Genomic DNA, 22,561 nt, shown 5'->3' on the forward strand with positions numbered 1-22,561 from the left:
AGGACTTCCTGGGTTAGCAGCATGCTTTTACAGTAGGTTGGGAAGGCCTTTCAGATCCAGAAAAATTTTCTTTGAGTCCCAGGAAAATATGCTGAAGAAAACCTTATGGGAATGGAGACTACCAAGCTACTAAATGGTGAGCAAGCAAGTGGAGATAGAAGGAAACTGCTTATTCTGATGAGCAATATCTATTAAACCAGTGGTTCTCAACCTTTTTAATGCCACGACCCCCAACCGGTCGTAAGTATTCAAGAGAGTCTATTCTATTGGCTTTCAAAAGCCAATAGAATAAAAGGGAGTAGCACAGCTAAGGAAAAGGGGGAAAAATGGCGGACTGCATTGTTTGGCGACCCCCATGAAATGGTCATTCGACCCCAAATGGGGTCCCGACCCACAGGTTGAGAACCACTGTATTAAACTCTGTATTGCACACATTTTATTTTTAAGAGACATTTCAAGAAAGCATAAATTCCAAGGTACTGTTGGGTAAGGATTTAATCGCCAATCTTGAAAAGAACAACATAACTAATACTGTGGCCTGGATAAATAAATCATGATAGGCTAATCTATGAACCGAGCAGTTTTTCCATGCTATTCTTTGAGTGCTACTTGCATTCAGATAGTGCCATCTAGTGAAGAACATTGAGAGCATGAGAACAGCAGCCATAAGCCTTGATGTCTCTGCTGTGCTTTAACAGACTCACTTTTATGCTTGGCCCATGACCAGCACTTTCACTTCCAGCACACACACTTCCTGAGTGCAGAAATATATCACGGTGTCTTTCTCCCACTACAATCCATTGCAAATGCACCCTGTAGCGTTTTTTCAACTTTCATTTGAAGCTGCTGTTTTCCAAAGCAACTCATCTTCAACCCTCCAGAATGGATGATCTCTAGCACTTTCTCCATTCTAATAGAAGCCCCAATTCTGATTGGCTGCAGTGCCTGGCACAGCCCCCCCTCCTCTCCAGCAGCTGGTTATTGGCCTGGACAGCCTTTCATCCTGTCTTATAAACTTGCAATTGATCTAATGATGGCCCATTCAACCTATGAGCTTTCCTCACCCTCTCTAGAAGCTGATTTTCAACCTTTTAAGACCTTTTTTCTTTCTGCTAGGCTGCTCCCTTAGCTTTCCCACCTCCTGCCTCAGAAAACCCTCCTTTCCCTTTATTTTTTTTTTAACTGCAACATAAAGCTGTTGCTTCTTTGGTTCCGTGAAGCTGGACTATCCTTGCCAGAAGATCTCCATGGATTTAAAAGGAATGTAGGAACAAGAGAACAAGTTGTTCTCTGTTGCTTTGATTATTGTAGCATCAGAACTATGCAGGTACCATAAGGAGAAAAACCAAAATAGAAAGAGCCTGGGCTAGTGTCAAAGGAGATGATGTAGGAAGGTATCTCCTCTCTCTCTCTCTCTCTCTCTCTCTCTCTCTCTCTCTCTCTCTCACACACACTCCCTCTCTCTTTCTCTCCCTCTCCCCTCCCTCTTTCTCTCACTCCCTCTCTCTTTCTCTCTCCTCTCTCCCCCTCTCTCTTTCCCTCCCTCCCTCCCTCCTTCCTCTCTCTCTCTTTCACTCCCTCTCTCTTTCTCTCCCTCTCCCCCTCCCTTTTTCTCTCCCTCCCTCCCTCTCTCTTTCTTTCTCTCTCTCTTTCTCTCTCTCTCCTCTCTCCCCCTCTCTCTTTCCCTCTCTCCCTCCCTCCCTACTTCCTCTCTCTCTCTCTCTTTCACTCCCTCTCCCTCTCTCTTTCTCTCCCTCTCCCCCTCCCTTTTTCTCTCCCTCCCTCCTTCCCTCCCTACTTCCTCTCTCTCTCTCTCTTTCACTCCCTCTCTCTTTATCTCCCTCTCCCCCCTCCCTCTTTCTCTCCCTCCCTCCCTCCCTCCCTCCCTCTCTCTTTCTTTCTCTCTCTCTTTCTCTCCCTCTTTCTCTCTCTCTCTCTCCTCTCTCCCCCTCTCTCTTTCTCTCCCTCCCTCCCTCTCTCTTTCTTTCTTTCTCTCTCTCTTTCTCTCCCTCTTTCTCTCTCTCTCTCTCTCATGATGTCTGGGAAAACTCAGAAAGGCTGTGGGCACTAGTGGAGAGGGAAGAGTCCCTACCAGGTACTGCTAGACTGGTCTATATAGAAGATGGCCAATGAGGTTCACCTTCTGTCAGAATCCAATTATATTTCATCTTTAGTTATCAAATATAGAAAACCCCAATTCTGCCTTCTCTGTATTCCGCCATAAGAGGGAGAGAAGGGGGAGAACAAAGGGGCTTTATGGCCCTCACTTCCTTCAGTATACTTCTAAGGAACTGAATGTGTGTATTGCAAAAGAACTAACCATAAGAATGGGGCCATTTTCCTTTCATGTAGTTTCTTTGAAGTCTCCATCCAGCCGGGCAGTAATGAAAAGGGGGTGGAAGTGTAATGCCTGAGACTGTCGCTGAAAGAGGGGGTTGATTGGGTGGGGAAACCCTTAAAGCCTTGAATTGGAGAGCTTGGACCCCAAGTCCTGTCTAGAACACCTGCAACCATTTTCTCTTAATAAAGGATTCCTGTTGGAAGAATTATTCCAAGAGTTCTGTCTTCTTAAGATGCAAAGTGGGGTGGGTCCTTACATTAGACAGGACTTGCAAAATTAATCCACCTGGAAGGGAGACCCTTGCTGGGGGATTTTGCAAAAAATTACCATGTCAGACAATGGAGCAAGAAAGGGGGAAAACTCCCTGGAAAGAGAGCCGCTGACCCAACTGGAACCTTGCCAGATGTTGGGATCCGAGAGGTCAGATTCCTCAGGAGAAGAAGTGGTGGAGACACGGGACCACAAGCCTCGCTGGTCAATGGGCGTCAGAAAGAAAAGTGAGTGGGGAAAGGAATCAAGAAAGGTGACCCTGAGACGGGGGACCAAGCAACCAGAATGGAAGTAGGAGATGGAGAAATCCCTGCACGCAAGTGAAGAGGGAGAAAGCTGGGCAGCATACTCAGATTGGATCCTAGAGAAAGCTATTGACCTGATGAAGAGAACTCTCAGTTCCATAGGAGAGGAGAATCCTGAGCCCTACGGTTGCCCCAGCTCCTGGAGCCGCTAAGGGAGAGACACCAAGGGGGACGTGGAACCTGCAACCCCGGGGACATCTGCTGATCCAGTAGTCCCTACCCCCTACCGGACCACAGATGGCGATCTGGATGGAAGACACTACCACCAACAACGGAGGCACCGATCCATTCCAAGACGTCCGCCGCTGGAGGTGAAATTCAAAGGGGAGCCAACACGCTTGGGGTTTTTCCTAACCCAAGTCCTCAGCTACATGGAGGAATATGGGCAGGACATTCCCAGCAACAAAGCCCGCATCCGGATCGTGCAATCTGCCCTGGATGGACCGGCTGCAGATTGGGTGGTGAACTTGCATGACTCCAATGCCCCAGAACTCAGTAACTTCAACCGTTTCATGTCCTCTCTGAGAAGACGATTTGAAGACCCCCTGGCTGATCGCAAAGCCCGTGAAAGGATAAAAACGATGAGGCAAGGAAAACGCCCAGTGGCTGAATATACACAAGAATTCTGGGCCATTGCCACCAAACTGAATTGGCCAGAAGACATCCTCCTTAGCCATTTCAAAGAAGGACTAAATTATGATCTATATGACGCTTGCCTGCCCCGAGGGGACCCATACCAACTTGAGGAATGGTACATCTTGGCAGAGGAAGCAGAGATCGACATATTGAAGAGACACCGCCGAGGAAAACAATGGAGCCGCCCCCCGCCTGAGCTGACACACGAACCGGTGAAATCATCGGCTACAGCCAAGAAGCAAATGGGGTGTTTCAAGTGCGGAAGAGAAGGGCATCGAGCTGTAGAATGCTGCTCCAAAGCCCCCCAGCACAACCCAGACAGATCCCCAATCAACAAATCCGGAAAGTCTTCAGCTAAGCCAAAAGAAACTGCCATGAGAATGATGGAAATTGCGGAACCCCCCACTTCTGCTCACGAAGGGGAAAGAACTCCAGCCTACACCACAGGGCCAGTGGATGCCTCAGATGACAGCTCGGAGGGCGAACCCCTGGTAAGTGGACACATCACACCCATCCTCAAGACAGTGACTATATTAATCCCCTCCATGCCAGAAGCTGTGAAGGTGAAAGCCTTAATAGACTCTGGCTGCACCTGCTGCCTCTTTAGCCCAACACTAGTGGGTAATCTGAGCATCCCATCGAGGAGACTGGAACAACCAATCTCATTTGGCCAGTTAGATGGATCCATAGCAGGGGGGGGGCAGCTACCCTAGCCACTCTACCAATACACCTCTCCCTGGGCAAACATGAAGAGGACATAACGTTTGTGGTGACCCCAGGCATGGAATGCCCAATGATTCTAGGGATGGAATGGTTGAAAAAATGGAACCCCTGGGTAAATTGGAGGGCGACAGAAATCAAATTCCCAAAGGGGGACCCTATGGACTTAAAACCCCAAGGGAGGCTACCAGAATCAAGAATAGAAAAAGCATCCATAGGAGAGGAAAAAAGATTAACAGAAATACCAGAGGAATATAGAGACCTTGCTGAAGTTTTCAGTGAGGAGAGGGCGAATGAGCTCCCCCCCGCACCGACACACAGACTGTACCATTGAATTCAAACCTGGGGCAAAACTCCCGAAGCCCAGATTATACTCCATGAGCCCAAAGGAGAAGGAGGAAATGGAAAGATTCATTAAAAAAAACCTAGAGAGAGGTTTCATTGAGCCAGCCAAGCCTAAAGTGGCTGCCTCGATCCTTTTTAGAGAGAAGAAGGATGGCTCTTTACGTTTATGCATGGATTATAGGGCCCTGAATACAATCAGTGAAAGCAACCTATACCCTCTGCCCCTCATGAAAGACATGCTGTCACACCTCTCGAAAGGGAAATTTTTTTCTCAAGTAGACCTAAGGGAAGTGTACTATCGCGTGAGAATTAAGGAAGGGGACGAATGGAAGACCGCATTTAACTGCCCCATGGGGTGCTATCAATTCAAAGTCTTGCCATTTGGATTACAAGGGGGCCCTGCAGTTTTTATGCAATTAATCAATGATGTTCTAAGGGAGCACCTCAATATAACAGTGCACAAACCACAGACTCTAGACCAATAATGGCAGAGTCACAACTGGCAGCACCAGTAACCACAAGAACCCAAGCCAAATTAAAACTACAACTGGACAGCCAAACTGGAATTGAATTCAGAAAAAGTTTGGAAACAGATGAATGGTTCCAGAAAAACAAAAATGTGTGCACAATGAGAGATGGGTTGCCTTGGGTAGGGGAAAAGTTATATATACGAACAATCCAAAGAATCACTTTCATGCAGCTTTGCCATGACACAAAATCAGCAGGGCATTTTGGATTTGTAAAATCTTTACACTTAATTAAACGGCAATTTTAGTGGCCATCAATAAAAAAGGACATAGAAAGTTATGTTGCCAGCTGCCCAACATGTGCATCTGCAAAGAGGTTGCAAGGGAAATCGCCAGGGCTATTACAACCAGTGGCAAATCCCTCAGCCTCCTGGAGGGAAATAGCCATGGATTTTATAGTGGAATTGCCAGAAAGCAATGGGAATACTGTTATCTGGACAGTCACGGACTTGTTTTCCAAACAGGTGCACTTTATCCCTTGCCAAAAGATTCCCACTGCAAAGGCCTTAGCAAAACTTTTCATCCAGCACATTTACAGATTGCACGGGGCACCCCAACGCATCATCTCTGATAGGGGAGTGCAATTTACGTCTGCATTTTGGAAGGAATTTTTATCCCTCTTAGGGACCACTCAGGGACTGACATCTAGCCATCACTCTCAGACAGATGGGCAAACGGAACATTGTCATTCAGTACTTGAGCAATATTTGAGATGTTTTTTAAATTGCCAACAGAGTGATTGGACTGACTTACTCCCTTTTGCAGAAGTTGCCTACAATAATGCAGTCCACTCCAGCACAGGCTACACTCCTTTTCAAATAGCCAACGGTCAAAGTTTCAGCCCCATGCCAGAATTAACCCCAAACGAACCAATGATCCCATCACTGAAAGAATGGATGGAAAAACTACAAAACACCTGGCCAATAGTTAGAAAAGCACTAGATGAAGCTAAGCAGGCATACAAAGCACAAGCCGATAAAAAAAGGATTGAGCCTACACCATTCATTATAGGTGAAATTGTGTACCTATCTACAAAATACCTAAAGTCTCTACAACCCTGTCAAAAACTTGGACCAAGTTTTTTGGACCCAAAGTGGGGTGGGTCCTTACACCTTTCCTGCAGGGATGAGAGGGCAAGAAGCACGAGAACAATCCATCTGGGTTGAAATGGTTTAGTTCACTCTTAACACCAGCCTGACCCCCTGGCAAACCAGACCAGAAGTCCAGAAGTTGGCTTAAGAAACAGTTGGGAACTGGATGGGAGAGAAGTGGCTGAGACTACAGGGTGGAATTGCCTTTAGACAACCTGAGAGAACTGGGGCATTTCTAATACTGGGGGTTGGCTATTGTACGAAGAAAGAAATACATGATAAAACATGGGGAAAAAAGGAAGGAAAAGAAGGGAGGGACTTCATGGGGATATTCCTGATTTTATTTTATTTTTTAAGTGCAGTCTTAATCTGAGAACCTTTTCTGATCTCAAGGCCTGGCCAAATGGCCGCTAACATTCAATGGTTTTCTTGAGAAGGAGATAATCAGGTTCATTTTAAGTCATGTTAGAACATGGGGAAAAAAAAATCCCCTGGGCACTGGTAGCATTTTACTAATTATGACAATAGAATTTATGAGCTCCTTGGAAATTAGAAAATGTGTGTGTAGGAATGCCAGACTATTGTACAAATCAGGAAAGAATAAAAACTCATGCTTCAGATTTACAAAGCCCTTTTTTTGGGGGGGGGGACAAGACAGCCAGTGAAATATCTTTTAAAAAAGAAACAAGAAAAGCTTCCCAATAAACTTGGAGTAAAATGCAAAGTCACATATACACAGTACATCCTGGCAGCAGAAGCAGTAAATTCTTTCAAGAGGGCCTCTGGCTATTTCAGGTCAACTGTGTCCCTTTGATTCTGAGTTTTTTTTGGTTTTTTTTTGTTAATGATAACTCCACTGTTTGTTTTGTCAGGATTCCAAAGAAGTTTGGGTTGAGAGAAGGAAGGCTGCAAGAGCTGTTCCATGGAGAAGAGGCAATAGGATGTTCTAGGGTGGAAGATGGATTGACTATAGATGGTCATAAAGAATATATACAAGGTAGACTAGGGTCCAATTTAGACAAGCAGCATAAGTTTGCAAGGTGCAATCTGATCCTCCCCCCTCTTATGCTATTATGGTGTCAGAGCTGGTTGCTTTAAGAGAAACCAGGAATTGTCATAAACAGACAAAACAGGGTTTATAGTAGATCGGTAGTGGTACCTTCTTTGTCACTGCGCCAACCACCTCCAGCCTACAGCTTCTCCATCAGGGCCCCAAACCAACTGGCAGAGGCAGTTTTAAGGCTCTTCTTGAAGGCCTGAAAAATGGGAGAAGATCTCATCCACAGCAGCAAAATGTTCCAAAGGGCTGGAAATTCCTTGGCTGATGCAGACACAGTAGGTTCTTCTGCTAAAACAAGTGGGGCAGGCCAGTCTCATTGGAGCAAGACAGTTCCCAGATATCTTGGACCCATATCAGTAGAGTTGAGCTGGACTCTAGTAACTACATGGACCTTCCAAGTACAATGTTCTAATACTTTGTGACTTTGTTCTTTTAGAAATTTTAGAACCCCAATCATGTTCATGCTGATCTGAGCAGTTGTGATATGGAGTCTTAAATGTCCGTAGAACTCCGCCTTGAAAGAAGGAATCATAGCCCTTCCTATCTAGAGAATAGCCAATCAGAAAAGGCAAGAGTGGTTCAGGGTCCAAGAACACTGCTTTTGCCTGGGAGAAATGCCAGGCTACAGTGAGAATTGAAAGATCTTGGTGATTTCTTATTGCACATATTTTAGAAGCAGAATCCAATACTATGTGTGCAACACCACATAAATCAAGCTTCTAACTTCTTCCACCCATCTGAAGATATAATGGTGAAGGAAATAAAAGTTATTCTTTTAATAATTGTAGAAATGTAATGCCATTATATGAAACTGTCTCTTTAGTACAAATGTAACACTGTAACGCAAATGTAGTAATGCACTGCCAAATGTGTGAGAAGGTTTGTTCAATGTTTCCTGCCTAAAAATCCTCCGGACACAGGAACTTACACTTTGAGTAGAAATCCTACTATCAAAGAGGGGGATTATGACCCAAGGTGAGAATTACAAATAAACAAGATAACAGCAGATAGACGGAAGAGGTCAGGTTAACAAAGTACAACTTCAGAGTACATCTATAAAGATGAAAGAGCTGCTTAGATATGACATGCATTGTAGGGGTATAAAATGCAGATCTTGAAACCAGGCCAGGGCTCTCCTGGAATCCAATCCATAGGGAAGGAACCAGGGGGCCGCGTTTGTAAACACTTCTCTCTTCTATTCTTTCTCTTTTATTCTATTTATGTTATTCTCCAATAAACCTTTGTTTTGTTAACCAGACTTGTCTTCATACTGTGAGTATCAAAATTTGGAGTTTTTACATCTCACAATGGTCAGATATAATGTCAGCTATTTAGTTGCCAATAACCGTCCTTGACTTATTCCATTATCACCCTTAAATGTTCCCCAGATATACAAACATTTGATCTGGGGAAAAACATGCAGATGTAAACACACGACAGAACTTCCCTCTGCTTTTCCGTCCTATTTGCTAAATCTTCATTTCCAGAAAAAAGCAGTGGATCTGAAATTCTATTTTACTGGTGAGTTAGTTCATCTTTATTTTATTGTGCTTTGCAACCAGATAATCCAGTGTCCCACTAAATTATAAAAATAATATAGTGTGATTGGGAGGGCAAAGGTGAATTTGAGTTGTTAGATATGTTCCCAACATTTTCTTTTAACTAACTTTATTGGATGGGATGGATTAGATAACATCAGGGTATTCAATACTGTCATACACTGTAAAATAGTTCCTTTGTAGAAATTAATTCGAGAGTGTTTTATAGCAGATCTAGTGAATAATTCTCAGGCTGTGTTGCAGCTGAACTTTTCCAAATCTTCTCTACCTTGTGTAGCAGAGATGGGAAACCTCTAAATCAGTGTTCCTCAATCTTAATAACATTAAAACATGTGGATGTCAATTCCCAAGATTCCCTAGCCTGCCATGCTGGGGAATTCTGGTGGTTGAAGTCCACATGTCTTAAAAGTTGCCAAGGTTGAGAATCACTGCGTTAAGACCTTGATATATTGGATACCAACTCTTATTATCCCTGATTACTGGCCATAATCAACAGAGCTTCCGACTGCCAATGCAGTGTACATGCAAAATTTATTTTTTCTTTAACTAAAAATGGGAGTAGAAACAAATGGCAAGATTTCTTGATTTTTGTAGATCAGGAATTCCAGTTTAGCTCATGGATGATTGAAATATGAAGCATTGGTTGAGTTCATAAATCACATTAAGCTGTAATATGATTTCTTTGCTTGGAATCTGGAACAATTTCAGAACTCAACTTTGATCATTTGCAAATCATGAAGTAGGTTGTTTTCTTTATAGTGTTTTCTTGAGACATGGTAACATTCAGATATTTTTGGGGCAGGATAATATCAACATAGGCAGGTTTTATATCACTCCAGCAAGGGTGAAGTGTTGCTATGCACATATTATAAATCACTAGTGTGGAAATGGTTCTAATTCTAAGAGCTGTGAAGAATAACATGATATAAAAGGAACTCAGGGTTACTTTTCCTCAACTAACATTTTACAGAAAACCTGCACAATTCTTTCCATTTGCATGGAATGCTCGGTTTACAGCATTCCTTGCAAATATTATTAATACGTTGTATAGACCAATACTAATTTAATTTCTTTTCTGGACTTATGGAATTCATGTGCTTGCTTAATGACTTTTCTTGTGAAGGTTTCAACAGAATTGCTGCTATAGCAGGCCACACTTTGTTAAATTGTGTTTCCTTTTTAGCTAAATCTATGTGTTGAACAAAGTCAGCCTATCAGTGTATTCATTGTGAATGATGAAGGCAAATGCTAGCCATATATATTTTTTTCATAGAATTGGGAACTGCATGAACTGATAATGAGGCCTTTCCTTTGGATACTGTTCTTTCAAGGTATGAAAACAGGTTTGATTTGCTTCATATGGTTTAAAATACACCACACTTCATTGCCTTCTGGATCTATGGTGAAACATAGAGTCTAGAATTGAAGTTGATAGGGTTAGAGTTAGGATTAGAGTAAATTACATGGAACCAGCTGGGTAGATGATTTTTTTTTCATGTTTGCTCAGAATCTGAAGTATCCTGAACATCTTGAAACTGGGATACTTGAAGGTCACTTTGCTATTACAGACTGGGAGAGTAGCTCCTGTCTTTGCCAGGATCCATTGATCCCATTATTCATAGAGGATGATAATGTATCAGCCCCTTTATGTAGACCAAATTGAGACATCAATTCTATATGAAGGCTGAAAGTACATTTATTAATACTGGCTATAATAATAGAATCTTGCAAGTCTGATTCTGCCTTCTCCTGCTACCCCTTCGTCTATACTCATGTGAATTAGGGTGCTATCTGTTGGTTTCTCCCTTTGTTGTTTTGGTAATAGATCCTGCCTGATTTCTGCCAGGGTAACCTTCCTTATTGTCTACAATAGTGCTTGCATTCTGGAATGCTCCTCACTTTGAACTGCATGAAGACACCATGACTGATCTTTCAGGCTTTTTTGAGTACTTGGATTTAATTGAGGCCTTTGAGGATGAATATAGTATGTATTGGTTTCTGCATCAGTACCAAAAAGCTGACCATGATCTCTCCTGTATTTCTCCATTGTAGGCTTTGGGTGTTCTGAATACCCTCTAAGGATAAGTCCCAATTCCTTGGTGGCCTGGACAGGATCCTGTGTCTTAATTCCATGTCAGATTGATGAAAGATTAAATTCTAAGAAAATTGTTGCCACCTCTGTGGTTTGGTTTTTTCAGCCTATTTTGAATATGACCTTATTTGACTATGTTGGTAGCGTCTTATACAATAATTCCAGAATCCCAAACGAGCATGCAAACCTACCAAGTCTTGATTTTCACGGGCGAGTAAGGTTTGCTGGGGATTTAGCAAAGGGAAATTGCAGCTTGATGATTACTCAGCTCCAGAAAAAAGACCATGGCACATATGGGATAAAAGTGACTGCATCTATGGAAAATCAAGCTACTACACAGATACTTTATACTTCAGCTACATTGAAAGTTTCTGGTAAGAACTTTGCAGAATGCTTTTCATTTCATTTTCATAAGTGATATAGATATTGCTCCTCAATTTGGATATAATCATCATCTTGAAGTCTTATTTGCAAGGTCCCCATTGAGGGTTTTCCATTCAGAAATGATGTTGGGTTGCTTTTGCCTAGCAGAGAAAGGGCATATACTCCTAGAACAGAAATGCATTGGTCTACATCTTGCTGCAGACTGGCAGAAGGATGTGACTTATGGAGAATCAAGTTGTTGATGTTCAAGGAATTTTTTTTTGTCTAGGAGCCCTTGAAGTCAATGAAGTTAAGCAAGTCCTAAAATGCTTTGTTGCACTCGCTTTGAGTCTTTCCAGCACTTTTGACCTCATTACATTATCCTATCGCATCTGACTGAGATGGTATAGGACAGTGATGGTGAACCTTTTAGAGACTGAGTGCCCAAACTGCAACCCAAAACCCACTTATGCATCATCAGGTGCCGGGTGGGTGTGGCCCATTGGGTGGGCCTGGCTGCAGTGGTAACGGCAGACTGGGTGGGACTAAAAAGTTCAATCAATCAATTCCAACTTTGCAAGATATTTTTTTCCCATGAGAAGTTGAAATTAACTGATTAATTGAATCTTTTTTTTTTTTTTTTGCACACGGCGGTGGAGGCCTAAAGCGAAAAGGTTTTATAAAACCCAGCTGAAGGCCTAGGACTGGGGTGACAGCACACGTGCCCACAGAGAGGGCTCTGAGTGCTGCCTCTGGCACCCGTGCCATAGGTTCACCATCACTGGTATAGGACCTCCTGCTTGAGCAGGGGGCTGGACTCGAAGACCCCCCAAGGTCCCTTCCACTTCTATTCTATTCTATTCTATTCTATTCTATTCTATTCTATTCTATTCTATTCTATTCTATTCTATTCTATTCTATTCTATTCGACTTGACTCGACTCTACTCTACTCTACTCTACTCTACTCTACTCTACTCTACTCTACTCTACTCTACTCTACTCTACTCTACTCTACTCTACTCTACTCTATTCTATTCTATTCTATTCTATTCTATTCTATTCTATTCTATTCTATTCTATCCTATATACCACAATTCCTATTTATCAGGCCTGAGTTTTTTTTCTTATTTTTATCCCTGTTATTTTCTGGATACAGATTTGTTTCCAAGTCCCAAATTGGAAATCTTGAAATGCCAGGAAAGGTGGGCACTGCAAGTGGTTTGTTCTGTGCCTTCCCATTGCCCAGAAGATCCAATAACAATGCATTTCAAAGGCCTAGAGAAATATTATTTGACTGCAGAAACTATGACGATGAATGATGGAGTACTACGGAAGGTGGTCACCATTCAACCAGCTGCGAGACCTAAGAAGAAAGCAATAACCTGCCATTTGAGCAACAAGAGCATGTCACAGAAATCATCCATCACTCTAGAGCTAGAGATGAAAAGTAAGTGTGAAGTTGGGAAGAAATGAGCAACCTTGGGTGGGCTTTTCTGACAAGAGTACACAATTCACATCTCATCTCACCAAGCTTGACTCTTGGTTATGAATATGGCCATGAAGTTATTATTTTTTTTAAATAACAGCTGAGATACCATTTGATATGGTCTCTTTCAGGGACATTAAAAAGTTACAGAATGAGTGCATTTTTGGAAATATACACTATGATCTGAAATATTATCACTATTTTATTTACTGTACAAAATCTCTCACTCTGATATGTTGGTGATTTTTTTCAGATTGTCCCAATGATGTCCAGGTTTTTGTTGTGAATGATCTGCCCATAAAAGAAGGAGATATTGTCACTTTGAACTGCTCTGTGGGTGGTAATATCTCTAGTATTATCTGGTTCAACTGGTGGAAGACTGATCCCCATGTAGCTAATTATAAATACAGCGGTTTAAAACTATTGACTTTCCCTGCAAGGTTTGGACCAGTGACATCTTACAAATGTGAAGCATGCAATATTTATGGCTGCACTTCATCTCCACTGCTCACTGTGGATATCTTCTGTGAGTATTGTCAATTAGTTAATTAGCGGAAAGCCCTGAAACATGAATTACTGCTAAATATATAGAATGCTCAGAAGATGAAGAGGCTATAAGAGGGAGATTGTAGGTATCTCTCAATCAATGTGGGTTAAGTGGCACCCGAGCACAATGGGATTTTCCTCAATCTACTTAGATAGCAGAAAATCACAACATAGCATGGATTAAACAATAAAAGTCTGTTGTCCTCCCTGGAAGGATTCACCTCACACCTGTACTCTCTCTGTGTGTATGCATGCTTTTGAGTCATTGTTGATTCATGGTAACCCTTGCACTTTTCTTGACAAAATTTCAGAAGTGTCTGGACAGACTTGAACACTGGGCACTAACTAACAAAATGAAATTCAATGGTGAAAAAAGCAAGGTTCTACATTTAGGCAAGAAAAACCAAATGCACAGGTATAGTATAGGGGGTACCTTGCTCAATAGTAGTAACTGTGAGAGGGACCTCGCAGTCCTAGTGGACAATCACCTAAATATGAGCCAGCAGTGTGCTGCAGCTGCAAAAAGGCCAACACAGTGCTAGGCTGCATTAACAGAGGGATAGAATCAAGATCACGTGAAGTATTAATACCACTCTTTAATGCCTTGGTAAGGCCACACTTGGAATACTGCATCCATTTTTGGTCACCACGATGTAAAAAAGATGTTGAGACTCTAGAAAGAGTACAGAGAAGAGCAACAAAGATGATTAGGGGACTGGAGGCTAAAACCTATAAGGAACGGTTGCGAGAATTGGGTATGTCTAGTTTAACGAAGAGAAGGACAAGGGGGGACATGATAGCAGTATTCCAATATCTCAGGGGCTGCCATAAAGAAGATGGAATTAAGCTATTTTCCAAAGCACCTGAAGGCAGGACAAGAAGCAATGGGTGGAAACTAATCAAGGAGAGAAGCAACCTAGAACTAAGGAGAAACTTCCTGACAGTGAGAACAATTAATCAGTGGAACAACCTGTCTCCAGAAGCAGTAAATGCTCCAAACACTGGAAGTTTTTAAGAAGAGACTGGACAGCCACTTGTCCGAAATGGTGTAGGGTTTCCTGCCCGAGCAGGGGGTTGGACTAGATGACCTCCAAGGTCCCTTCCAACTTTACTATTATTATTATTATTATTATTATTATTATTATTATTATTATTATTATTATTATTATTATTATTATTACTATTATTATCTTCGTCCTAGGGCTAAGAGAGAGTAACTGGCTAAAGTCACCAAGCTGGCTTTCTACTAAAGACAGAACTCAAATTCTTCTGGCTTCTAGTCCGGTGCCTTAATTGCTATATTAAACTGGCTCTTATTTGCCAGGTATTTCAACCACAGTCTTAGTCTTCTTAAAACTTCACAGTCTTATTGCTACCTACAGAGGATTTGCACAGCCCCATATGGAACCATCTTATCTACAGAAACTATCAGTTACAGCCAGTGATATGCTGGTCAATCTTTAACAACCAGTTCTGTCAGCTCCATTGCTACCATTGCACCATGTTGCCAGCCACTACATAGCTGATCACTGTACTAGGTGTCATGGCTCAGCTCTGTTCTCAGCTGGCTTGCAAAATTCAGAAAATTTAATTGTTGGTTCTACAAGCCAGTATGAGCCAGATCCAACCCATCATTGGTTACAACACGAAGACAAATGTTTTTGCAATTGGTGATGCTAATCTTATGCCTTTGTTTTATCTTGTTGCAGTTGCTCCCAGGAAAGTCAAAATTTGGAAAAATCCAGGAGGTCAGATTGAGGAAGGCATGAATGTTGTGTTGCATTGTGAAGTGGGTGAAGCAAATCCCACGAATCTCACTTATACGTGGTATAAAGATGGGGAAATGATTTTATTGGATTCTCCCCATGCCTACTTGAACCTTATAAACATTGATCCAGCACAATCTGGCAGCTACTGGTGTGAAGCCAGTAACAGTGTGGGCAAGACATTTTCTCCAACAATCACACTTCACGTTATCTGTGAGTAAAAGCATGAGATAATATGGCAATGGATTTATTATAATTCCTGTTTCCTGTTACTAACCACCAGTGATGGATGTTTGGATAGCTTTAGGAACTGGAGGTAAACTTTCCCTTCCTTGGCTACTAACACAGCAATCATAACTTGTTGATTAAAAATTGGCAGCTGGTGAATGGAAGTAATGTTTATCACAAATGAAATGCTTGGATATTCAAATATATATGTGTTGTGATTTGAAAAACCTTTTCAGTTTGTGATTTTCAAGGGCAGTGAAAGCTATGCAAAGAGAAAATACTAACAACTGTCAGAAGCAATAAGCACGGAACAACATTAGACTGTATCCAGTTTGCAAAATGTTTATCTTCTAGATTTGGGATACGTTAATTATGCCATGAAGTTGTTTCTTATTCCTAGCAATTACGCAAATATTCCCCATAAGATATTTCACATCTCATGAATTTTGCTAAAATTCTTTATATATATATATATATATATATAAAATTAGGACACTTCATGTTTTCAAAAGTTGCCTGTTCCTATTGTACCTCATTTACATGGAGCATATAAATATTTGTAAATCATGATTTCCCTATTGCAGCTTTCCATTGTGATGAAAATCCAATAAACATCATTCCTAATTCTCTGGTTGCCTGGGAAAAGACCTGCGTGGTGATTCCATGCCACGTCAATCAAATGCTCAGTTCTGCAACAGTCAATGCCACAGCCATAGTGTGGAATTTTAAGCCTTTTGGAAACAGTTTCTGGAGCGATGGGAAAACTATCCTGCTATACAACAGTTCTCAAACCTCTGGAACCATCACAACTGTATCTGATGATGCTTTACCGAGCCGGACATGGTTCATTGGGAATTTAACAAACAGAGATTGCAGCTTGCTGATTACTTCAGTGCGAACACTTGACAGTGGCACGTATGAAGTGAAGGTGACAGTTTCAGTTGACAAATACCCATGGCAATTCAAGCGGTTCCTTACTGCTACACTGAATGTTACTGGTAAGAAATGTTCAGTATGAATATCACCTGATAGAAAGCTCTGTTTTCTATGTCTGTGTGTTTCTTTCACAAGAAGCATCTTCTAATTTCTAATTTGTAGAGTCTACTATACAAATTAAGGCAAGATTAAGGCTAGATGATGTGTTCTCACTAAGCTTTTATACATCTTGGTTCCCATTAAGCTTTCTATCTCTTGTTGGCTTTTTAAAAGCAATCTCCCTTCTCTTTTATCTATATTTTGGATCATTTTCAAAGCTTCAGGTCACAGGAAGGATAAAGAAACAGATTTCAATTTATCACAAAACCGTAGGTGCATTCACACCAACAGCTTGGTCATTGACAAAGCTCATACTGCAGCATGGAAAAACATGCTTAAAGTAGTTATTTTATATATGATGAAAACCCAGGTCATTTTGTCTGTTTATAAGTCAATCTAATGGGCAAACACAGAAAAAGAATTAGTTCACTAACCATGTAGCAACTAAAATAATCAGCTGGGTTTGGTAACACATGTAAACAGAGTGTTGAATTAATTCATTTTCTGGGTTTGAACCATCTATTTTTATTGATTATACTGGGCTTATAGGCTGCTCCAGTCATCAACAACTCTATGTGACATATATCCCAATACCCATAAATTGGTTTAAAAATAATATAATAAAAAGAAAGCAAATCAATGACACTATACAAGCTAAATACAACCCCAGGGACAATATTATAACGAACAATTAAAAGAGCTTTCATTATCAGAACAAAGTCATGGCATTTCAGCCTTTATTGTACTGTATCACCAGCTAACACAAATGGTTAGCTAAGCAATATAAATAAAATATATAAACAGACCTGTATAAATAGAACTACCAGGTCTTTAAGAGGTCTGGGTTAAGGATGTTGAACAAACCCCATAATTGAAGGGGCTGTTGGTTTTTAGGAAGAGGCGGCACAGACACCTCTCATGAATGGTTTTATTGAGTTCCCTGCATATTGTGAAGGAGTAGACCAGATGACCTCTGTGGTCCTTTTCAGCCCTACAAATTCATGGTTTACAACACAGAATCCAATCTCCTGCTCCAAAGAATGTCTCAAACAGTCTCTGTTTCAGTGTGATTGGCTGGGAAATTTGGGGAGTTGAAGTCCATGAGTCTTAAAGTTGCCAAGATTGAGAATAGATACAGGAAAGGAACATCCATCATGCTATTTAGTGATAAGTACCATAGCTTAAGAGGTTTTTCCTAATCTGAAATACTGGAGATAATATAACTCATGACTTTCTCCTTGGTAATAATAGTTTCATTGCTTGGAGAGGAGTCTTATAACCTTCCCCCTATATCTTCTCTTCTTCAGATTCTGATTTCAGCATAGTTTGTGCTCAGTCTAAGAGTGCTATTGATTTTACTTTCTCCTTTTCAGAGTCACCTCCAGAGCCCACCCTAGAAACTATTCCTGTGAACATGCAGGAGAAGAAATTAACCCGAGTGATGTGTTCGGTACCTTACCATTGCCCTCGTAAACTAGTAAACTTGACTTTCAGTGGTTTAGAAGGAGAACACTTCCCACCTCAAAAAACAACACTTGGAAATGGAGTGATTCAGACTGTGCTGAGTTTTGAACCAACATGGGAGGACAATGGGAAAATGCTGAGCTGTTTGTTCAAATCCGGAGCACAAGTGTTATCTCAAAGCTCTGTGATGCTGGACGTGACATGTAAGTGTACAGTGGAGAAGGAAATTTCCCTTTTGAATATAGTGCTATCAGGACAGGAGACTAGAAGCTTAGGAATCCATTCACTCTACTCAGAATGAGTAGAAGGCTTCCAAACATAGTATAGTTAGTTCTGAAACTAATGCAGTCGCATGCTTTACAGTGTGAAGAGGGGACAATCAGTGTAACTATGAAGATCATAGTTTTGAACTGATTTGGGGAACTGAGAAAGTTCTACTCAAGATGAGTAAAATTCTATGGTTTTAATGAACTTAGGAAAGTGGTAAAGTCTCTTTTAAGTTGAGTTGGCTCCAGTTGACTTAATGGACATATTCAAGCCATTTTCTAGGCAGCACTATGAAAATAGTTTGTTACTCCATCTAGCATAGAGGGGTTTTTTTTTGGGGGGGAGATTCTCAATCTAGTGCACAATCCTGATATTTCAATATGATCTCAAATTAAACTTCTAAATGGGCCTGACACAGCTTAATTTTTCAAGATTTTCTAAGATCAGCTAGGCACTACTCTCTGCTAGGACTTCAATGAGTTTACATGAAAGTGAAAGCTATGAAGCTCCGGGAATATATCTTGTGAAGCTCAATGGTACTGACATCTCTGTGTGCATGTATAAAAGAGTCCACATGTGTGCTATGCTGGATGTTCTGTTGCAATTTAGTTCCTTCAAAAAAGGGGAAATAGCATGGAAAGTGAGATTGTTTAAAGACATAATTTAAATATAATTGTCTTTTCCCATAATTTCAACATAATTCTCTTTTCCAATACTGTAATCTGATTACTCAGATTTGTGCTTTCTACTGGGCCATTCTTTTGTTAGATGTAAGTCAAAGGAGCTACGCTGAAGAAGGCAATATGGATTAAAGGATTAGATCAGAGTTTCTCAATCTCAGCAATTGTGAAATAGCTGATCTTCAATTCCAACAAGTAGGCTGGGAAATTCTGGGAGTTAAGATCCACATATTTTAGATATGTGGTTTTAATCATGGTTTTTTTCAGCTAGTTTACTTTATCCAGGCATTGCATATGGCTCTATACATACACTTTCCTTATAATATTTACTCCTGTCTATTTCCTCCACCAAGAGACATATTGATTTGATTTTCCAGATGCTCCCAAGGAGGTTCAGCTTGCTGTTTTAAATGATCTGCCCATTAAGGAAGGAGATACCATCATGATGAACTGCTCTTTTGGTAGTAGTAAGCCCAATGATAATTGGTACAACTGGTTTAAGTCAGATCCCTCTATGATTGAATATAAATATAGTGGGCCAAATTTATTGACCTTCCCTGCAACACTTGGACCTTACAATACTTCTTATGAATGTGAAGTATGCAACAGGATTGGCTGCACTTCATCTCCAGTAGTCACACTGGAGGTCTTCTGTGAGTAATACTAATTCATTTACAGATTTGAAATCTTGAATCACCAAAGGAAGGAAATATAATAATAGTCCCCAAAAGACATGGGGTTTTGTGGGGAGGAGATCTAAACCACAATGCCTGCTTAGGGTCAGGAAGCGGGATGGGAGGTGGCCTGAAAGTTGGTGTTCTTTATAGCAGTGTTTTCAGGCTTGACAGCTTAAAGAGGTGTGAACTTGAATTCTGGGAGTTGAAGTCCATAATCTTCAAGTGGCCATGGTTGAGGAACACTGATCTGTGGGGATTTCTTCCTATGGAAATAGCCTCCTATGGAACAGAAGGGAGGACACACATTCCCCCTCAGTCTCATGGATTTTCCAGAGACTCTGTTAAGGGTCACTAATGTAATTTTACTGTATTATAATAATTTGAATTTCTATTTCGTACAATCGGACTTTTCTGCAGTAGAATTAATGTGGGTTATCAGGTGGCACCATTTTCCTATGCTCGGTCCCAGATGAAATTATGGAAGGGGCAGGTCATCTCCATGTGAATCTTGTTCTTTATGTTTTCTAATTGCTCCCAAGGAGGTTACAATTCTGCAAAAGCCAGAAGGGCGGATCCATGAATTTGCCTCTGTTTATCTGAAATGTGGAAATAGCAAAGCCCATGGATCTGACTTTCAAATGGTATAAAAATGAGGAACTGCTGGATTTTACAGCCCATGTCCTGACCATCTTAAAAACAAATCCCAACCATTCAGGCACCTATCACTGTGAAGCTGAAAACAGTGTGGGCAGCTCATGCTCCCCAGCTATTACGCTGCATGTACTTTGTGAGTAATCTTTGCTCATACATCCACATAGTTGCTATGCTTGAGACATCTTCAGTCATTAATCCATTCCATCTCTCTTTAAAACATACTTTTTATATTTTTCTTCTGGAAAAAGTGAATATTTGCAATGAGATTGCATGCATTTCCTCTTAAAATATGCAACTTCATCTTAATTTTCCCCTAAAATATGCATTCTCCTCATAATCTGGATCCTTTTCTGGAGTTGCCCTGAAAAATGCCTCTGGATATAAGTGTTATTTTAGGGTGCCACTGATACTCTGGTCTGTGGGAGTAGCTAGCTACCAAGCTTTAATTTAGCTGTTGCCTTTTTCAAGTGCCTCTCTTTAATTCCTGATCTTCTTGTAGTACTTGATAATCTGTTGCTCTTTAAATTTTATTTTTCCTTTTCCTCTTTACAAACAACAAAATACAAAGTACATTTTTTCTTTTTTTCTTAACAGTACTATGTCCTATATCTCTTACAAGTATTCTCATACTTCTTTATTCTGCAATAATGTTGTAAAATCTTACTGACATGATCTTATTTACTCACAAGATAGTACTTACTTCTCTTTTTTCCCATTATACTTGAAGCTTCAAAGAAGAATGGATAAAGACTGACATGGAGGATGAAGGGGCCCCATTGGAAGACTTGGAAGAAGTGAAATAAAAAAGAGAAGAAAAGAAACAGAATTCATACATTTTTTTGTGAATTTGGATTTATTTCACTTTACTTCCTGTGTTCATTTTAACTGTTACTTGAATATGTTTTTAAAGAAAGAAGACTATAATTTTTTTTTTAAATAAAAAAGGGCATTCTTAGAATCAGCATTGGTGTGCTCTTTATGTTGCTAAAAACTAATAGCTGCCCTTTTTGGCTCTTATTTGATGCAAAAGGTTTGCATACAGTATTCCAGGGTTCCTCAAAATCTTCAGCTCATCAACCTGTACATGAAGTTTCAGTTTCTTGATTCCCAAACATTTACTGAAATAATTTAATAAATACTATTTGAATTGTATTACAAATAACAACAATATGAACAATATGTTATTGACTATGGAAAACCCCATTTCTGCCTTCTCTGGATTCTGTCATATGATGGAAAGGAGGTGAACAAAGGGGTTTTATGGTCCTCACATCCTTTGGTACAACTTCAAAAGGGACTGAATGTGGATACCACCAAAAGGACTAACCACAACAAAGGGGCCATCTGCTTTCATCTGCTCCTCTCTGAAGTCTCTCTTCCGCAGGCCCTGAGGAAAAAGGGGGTGGAAATGTAACCCTGGGATTGTCACTGGAAGGATAGTGGGGTGGGGTGGGGTTGCTGGGACCCCCTTAAAACGTTGAACCATAGGGCTTGGCCCCCAAGTCCTGTCTAGAATGCCTGCAACCATTTTCTCTTGATAAAGATGCCTGTTGGAAGAAATATTCCAAGAGTTCTATCTTCTTAAGATGCAAAGTGGGGTGGGTCCTTACAATAGAAAGGACTTGCAGAATTAGTCCACCTGGAAGGGAGAACCTTGCCAGGGGATTTTGCAAAAATTACCATGTCAGACGACGGAGCAGGGAAGGGAGAAAACTCCCTGGGAAGGGAGCCATTGCCCCGACTGAAACCCTGCCAGATGTTGGGATCTGAGAGGTCAGATTCCTCAGGAGAAGAGATGGTGGAGACACGGGACCACAAACCTTGTGGTCAATGGGTGTTGGAAAGAAAGGCAAGTGGGAAAAGAAATCAAGAAAGGTGAGATGGGGGGCCAACCAATCAGAATGGAAGCAGGAGATGGAGAAATCCCTGCACTCAAGTGAAGAGGAAGGGAGCTGGGCACCGTACTCAGACTGGATCCTAGAGAAAGCTATCGACCTGACGAAGAGAACTCTCAGCTCCCTAGGAGAGGAGAATTCTGAGCCCTACGGCCGCCCCAGCTTCTGGAGCTGCAAAGGGAGAGACACCAAGGGGGAAGTGGAACCTGCAGCCCCGGGGACATCTGCTGATCCAGTAGCCACCACTCCCTGCCGACCTGCAGATGGCGATCTGGATGGAAGACACTACCACCGACAACGAAGGCACCGATCCATTCAAAGACTCCTGCCACTGGACGTGAGATTCAAGGGGGAGCCAACACGCTTGGGATTTTTCCTAACCCAAGTCCTCAGCTACATGGAGGAATACAGGCAGCACATCCCCAGAGACAAAGCCCGTATCCGGATCGTGCAATCTGCCCTGGATGGGCTGGCCACTGATTAGGTGGTGAACTTGCATGACTCCAATGCCCCAGAGCTCAACGGCTTCAACCGTTTCATGTCCTCTCTGAGA

The 22,561-nt window shown here is 41.3% G+C and overlaps 1 protein-coding gene across 1 annotated transcript; it reads left to right on the forward strand.

The window, feature by feature from the left end:
- The first annotated feature begins 8,701 nt into the window (after nucleotides 1-8,701).
- Nucleotides 8,702-21,328, forward strand: LOC120300164 (sialoadhesin-like). The gene is made up of 10 exons (XM_039325794.1): nucleotides 8,702-8,816; nucleotides 10,128-10,185; nucleotides 10,907-11,320; nucleotides 12,467-12,757; nucleotides 13,050-13,322; nucleotides 15,052-15,321; nucleotides 15,921-16,334; nucleotides 17,745-18,038; nucleotides 19,160-19,435; nucleotides 20,841-21,328. The coding sequence occupies exons 2-10, from the start codon at nucleotides 10,152-10,154 to the stop codon at nucleotides 20,858-20,860; spliced, it is 2,286 nt and encodes a 761-aa protein (XP_039181728.1). The 5' UTR covers nucleotides 8,702-8,816; nucleotides 10,128-10,151; the 3' UTR covers nucleotides 20,861-21,328.
- Nucleotides 21,329-22,561: the final 1,233 nt, after the last annotated feature.

This window comes from Crotalus tigris, unplaced genomic scaffold (genome assembly GCF_016545835.1).
Source record: "Crotalus tigris isolate CLP2741 ecotype Arizona unplaced genomic scaffold, ASM1654583v1 scf7180000024338.4412243, whole genome shotgun sequence".
NCBI lineage: Eukaryota > Metazoa > Chordata > Lepidosauria > Squamata > Viperidae > Crotalus > Crotalus tigris.

What these genes read in the sequence shown, in the direction of transcription:
- LOC120300164 (XM_039325794.1), top strand. Translation starts at nt 10,152, where the DNA reads ATGAGGCCTTTCCTTTGGATACTGTTCTTTCAAG. An exon ending in AGCTACATTGAAAGTTTCTG is followed by an intron (nt 11,321 to 12,466) that starts GTAAGAACTTTG and finishes TTCTGGATACAG; the next exon opens with ATTTGTTTCCAAGTCCCAAA. An exon ending in TGTGATGCTGGACGTGACAT is followed by an intron (nt 18,039 to 19,159) that starts GTAAGTGTACAG and finishes TTGATTTTCCAG; the next exon opens with ATGCTCCCAAGGAGGTTCAG.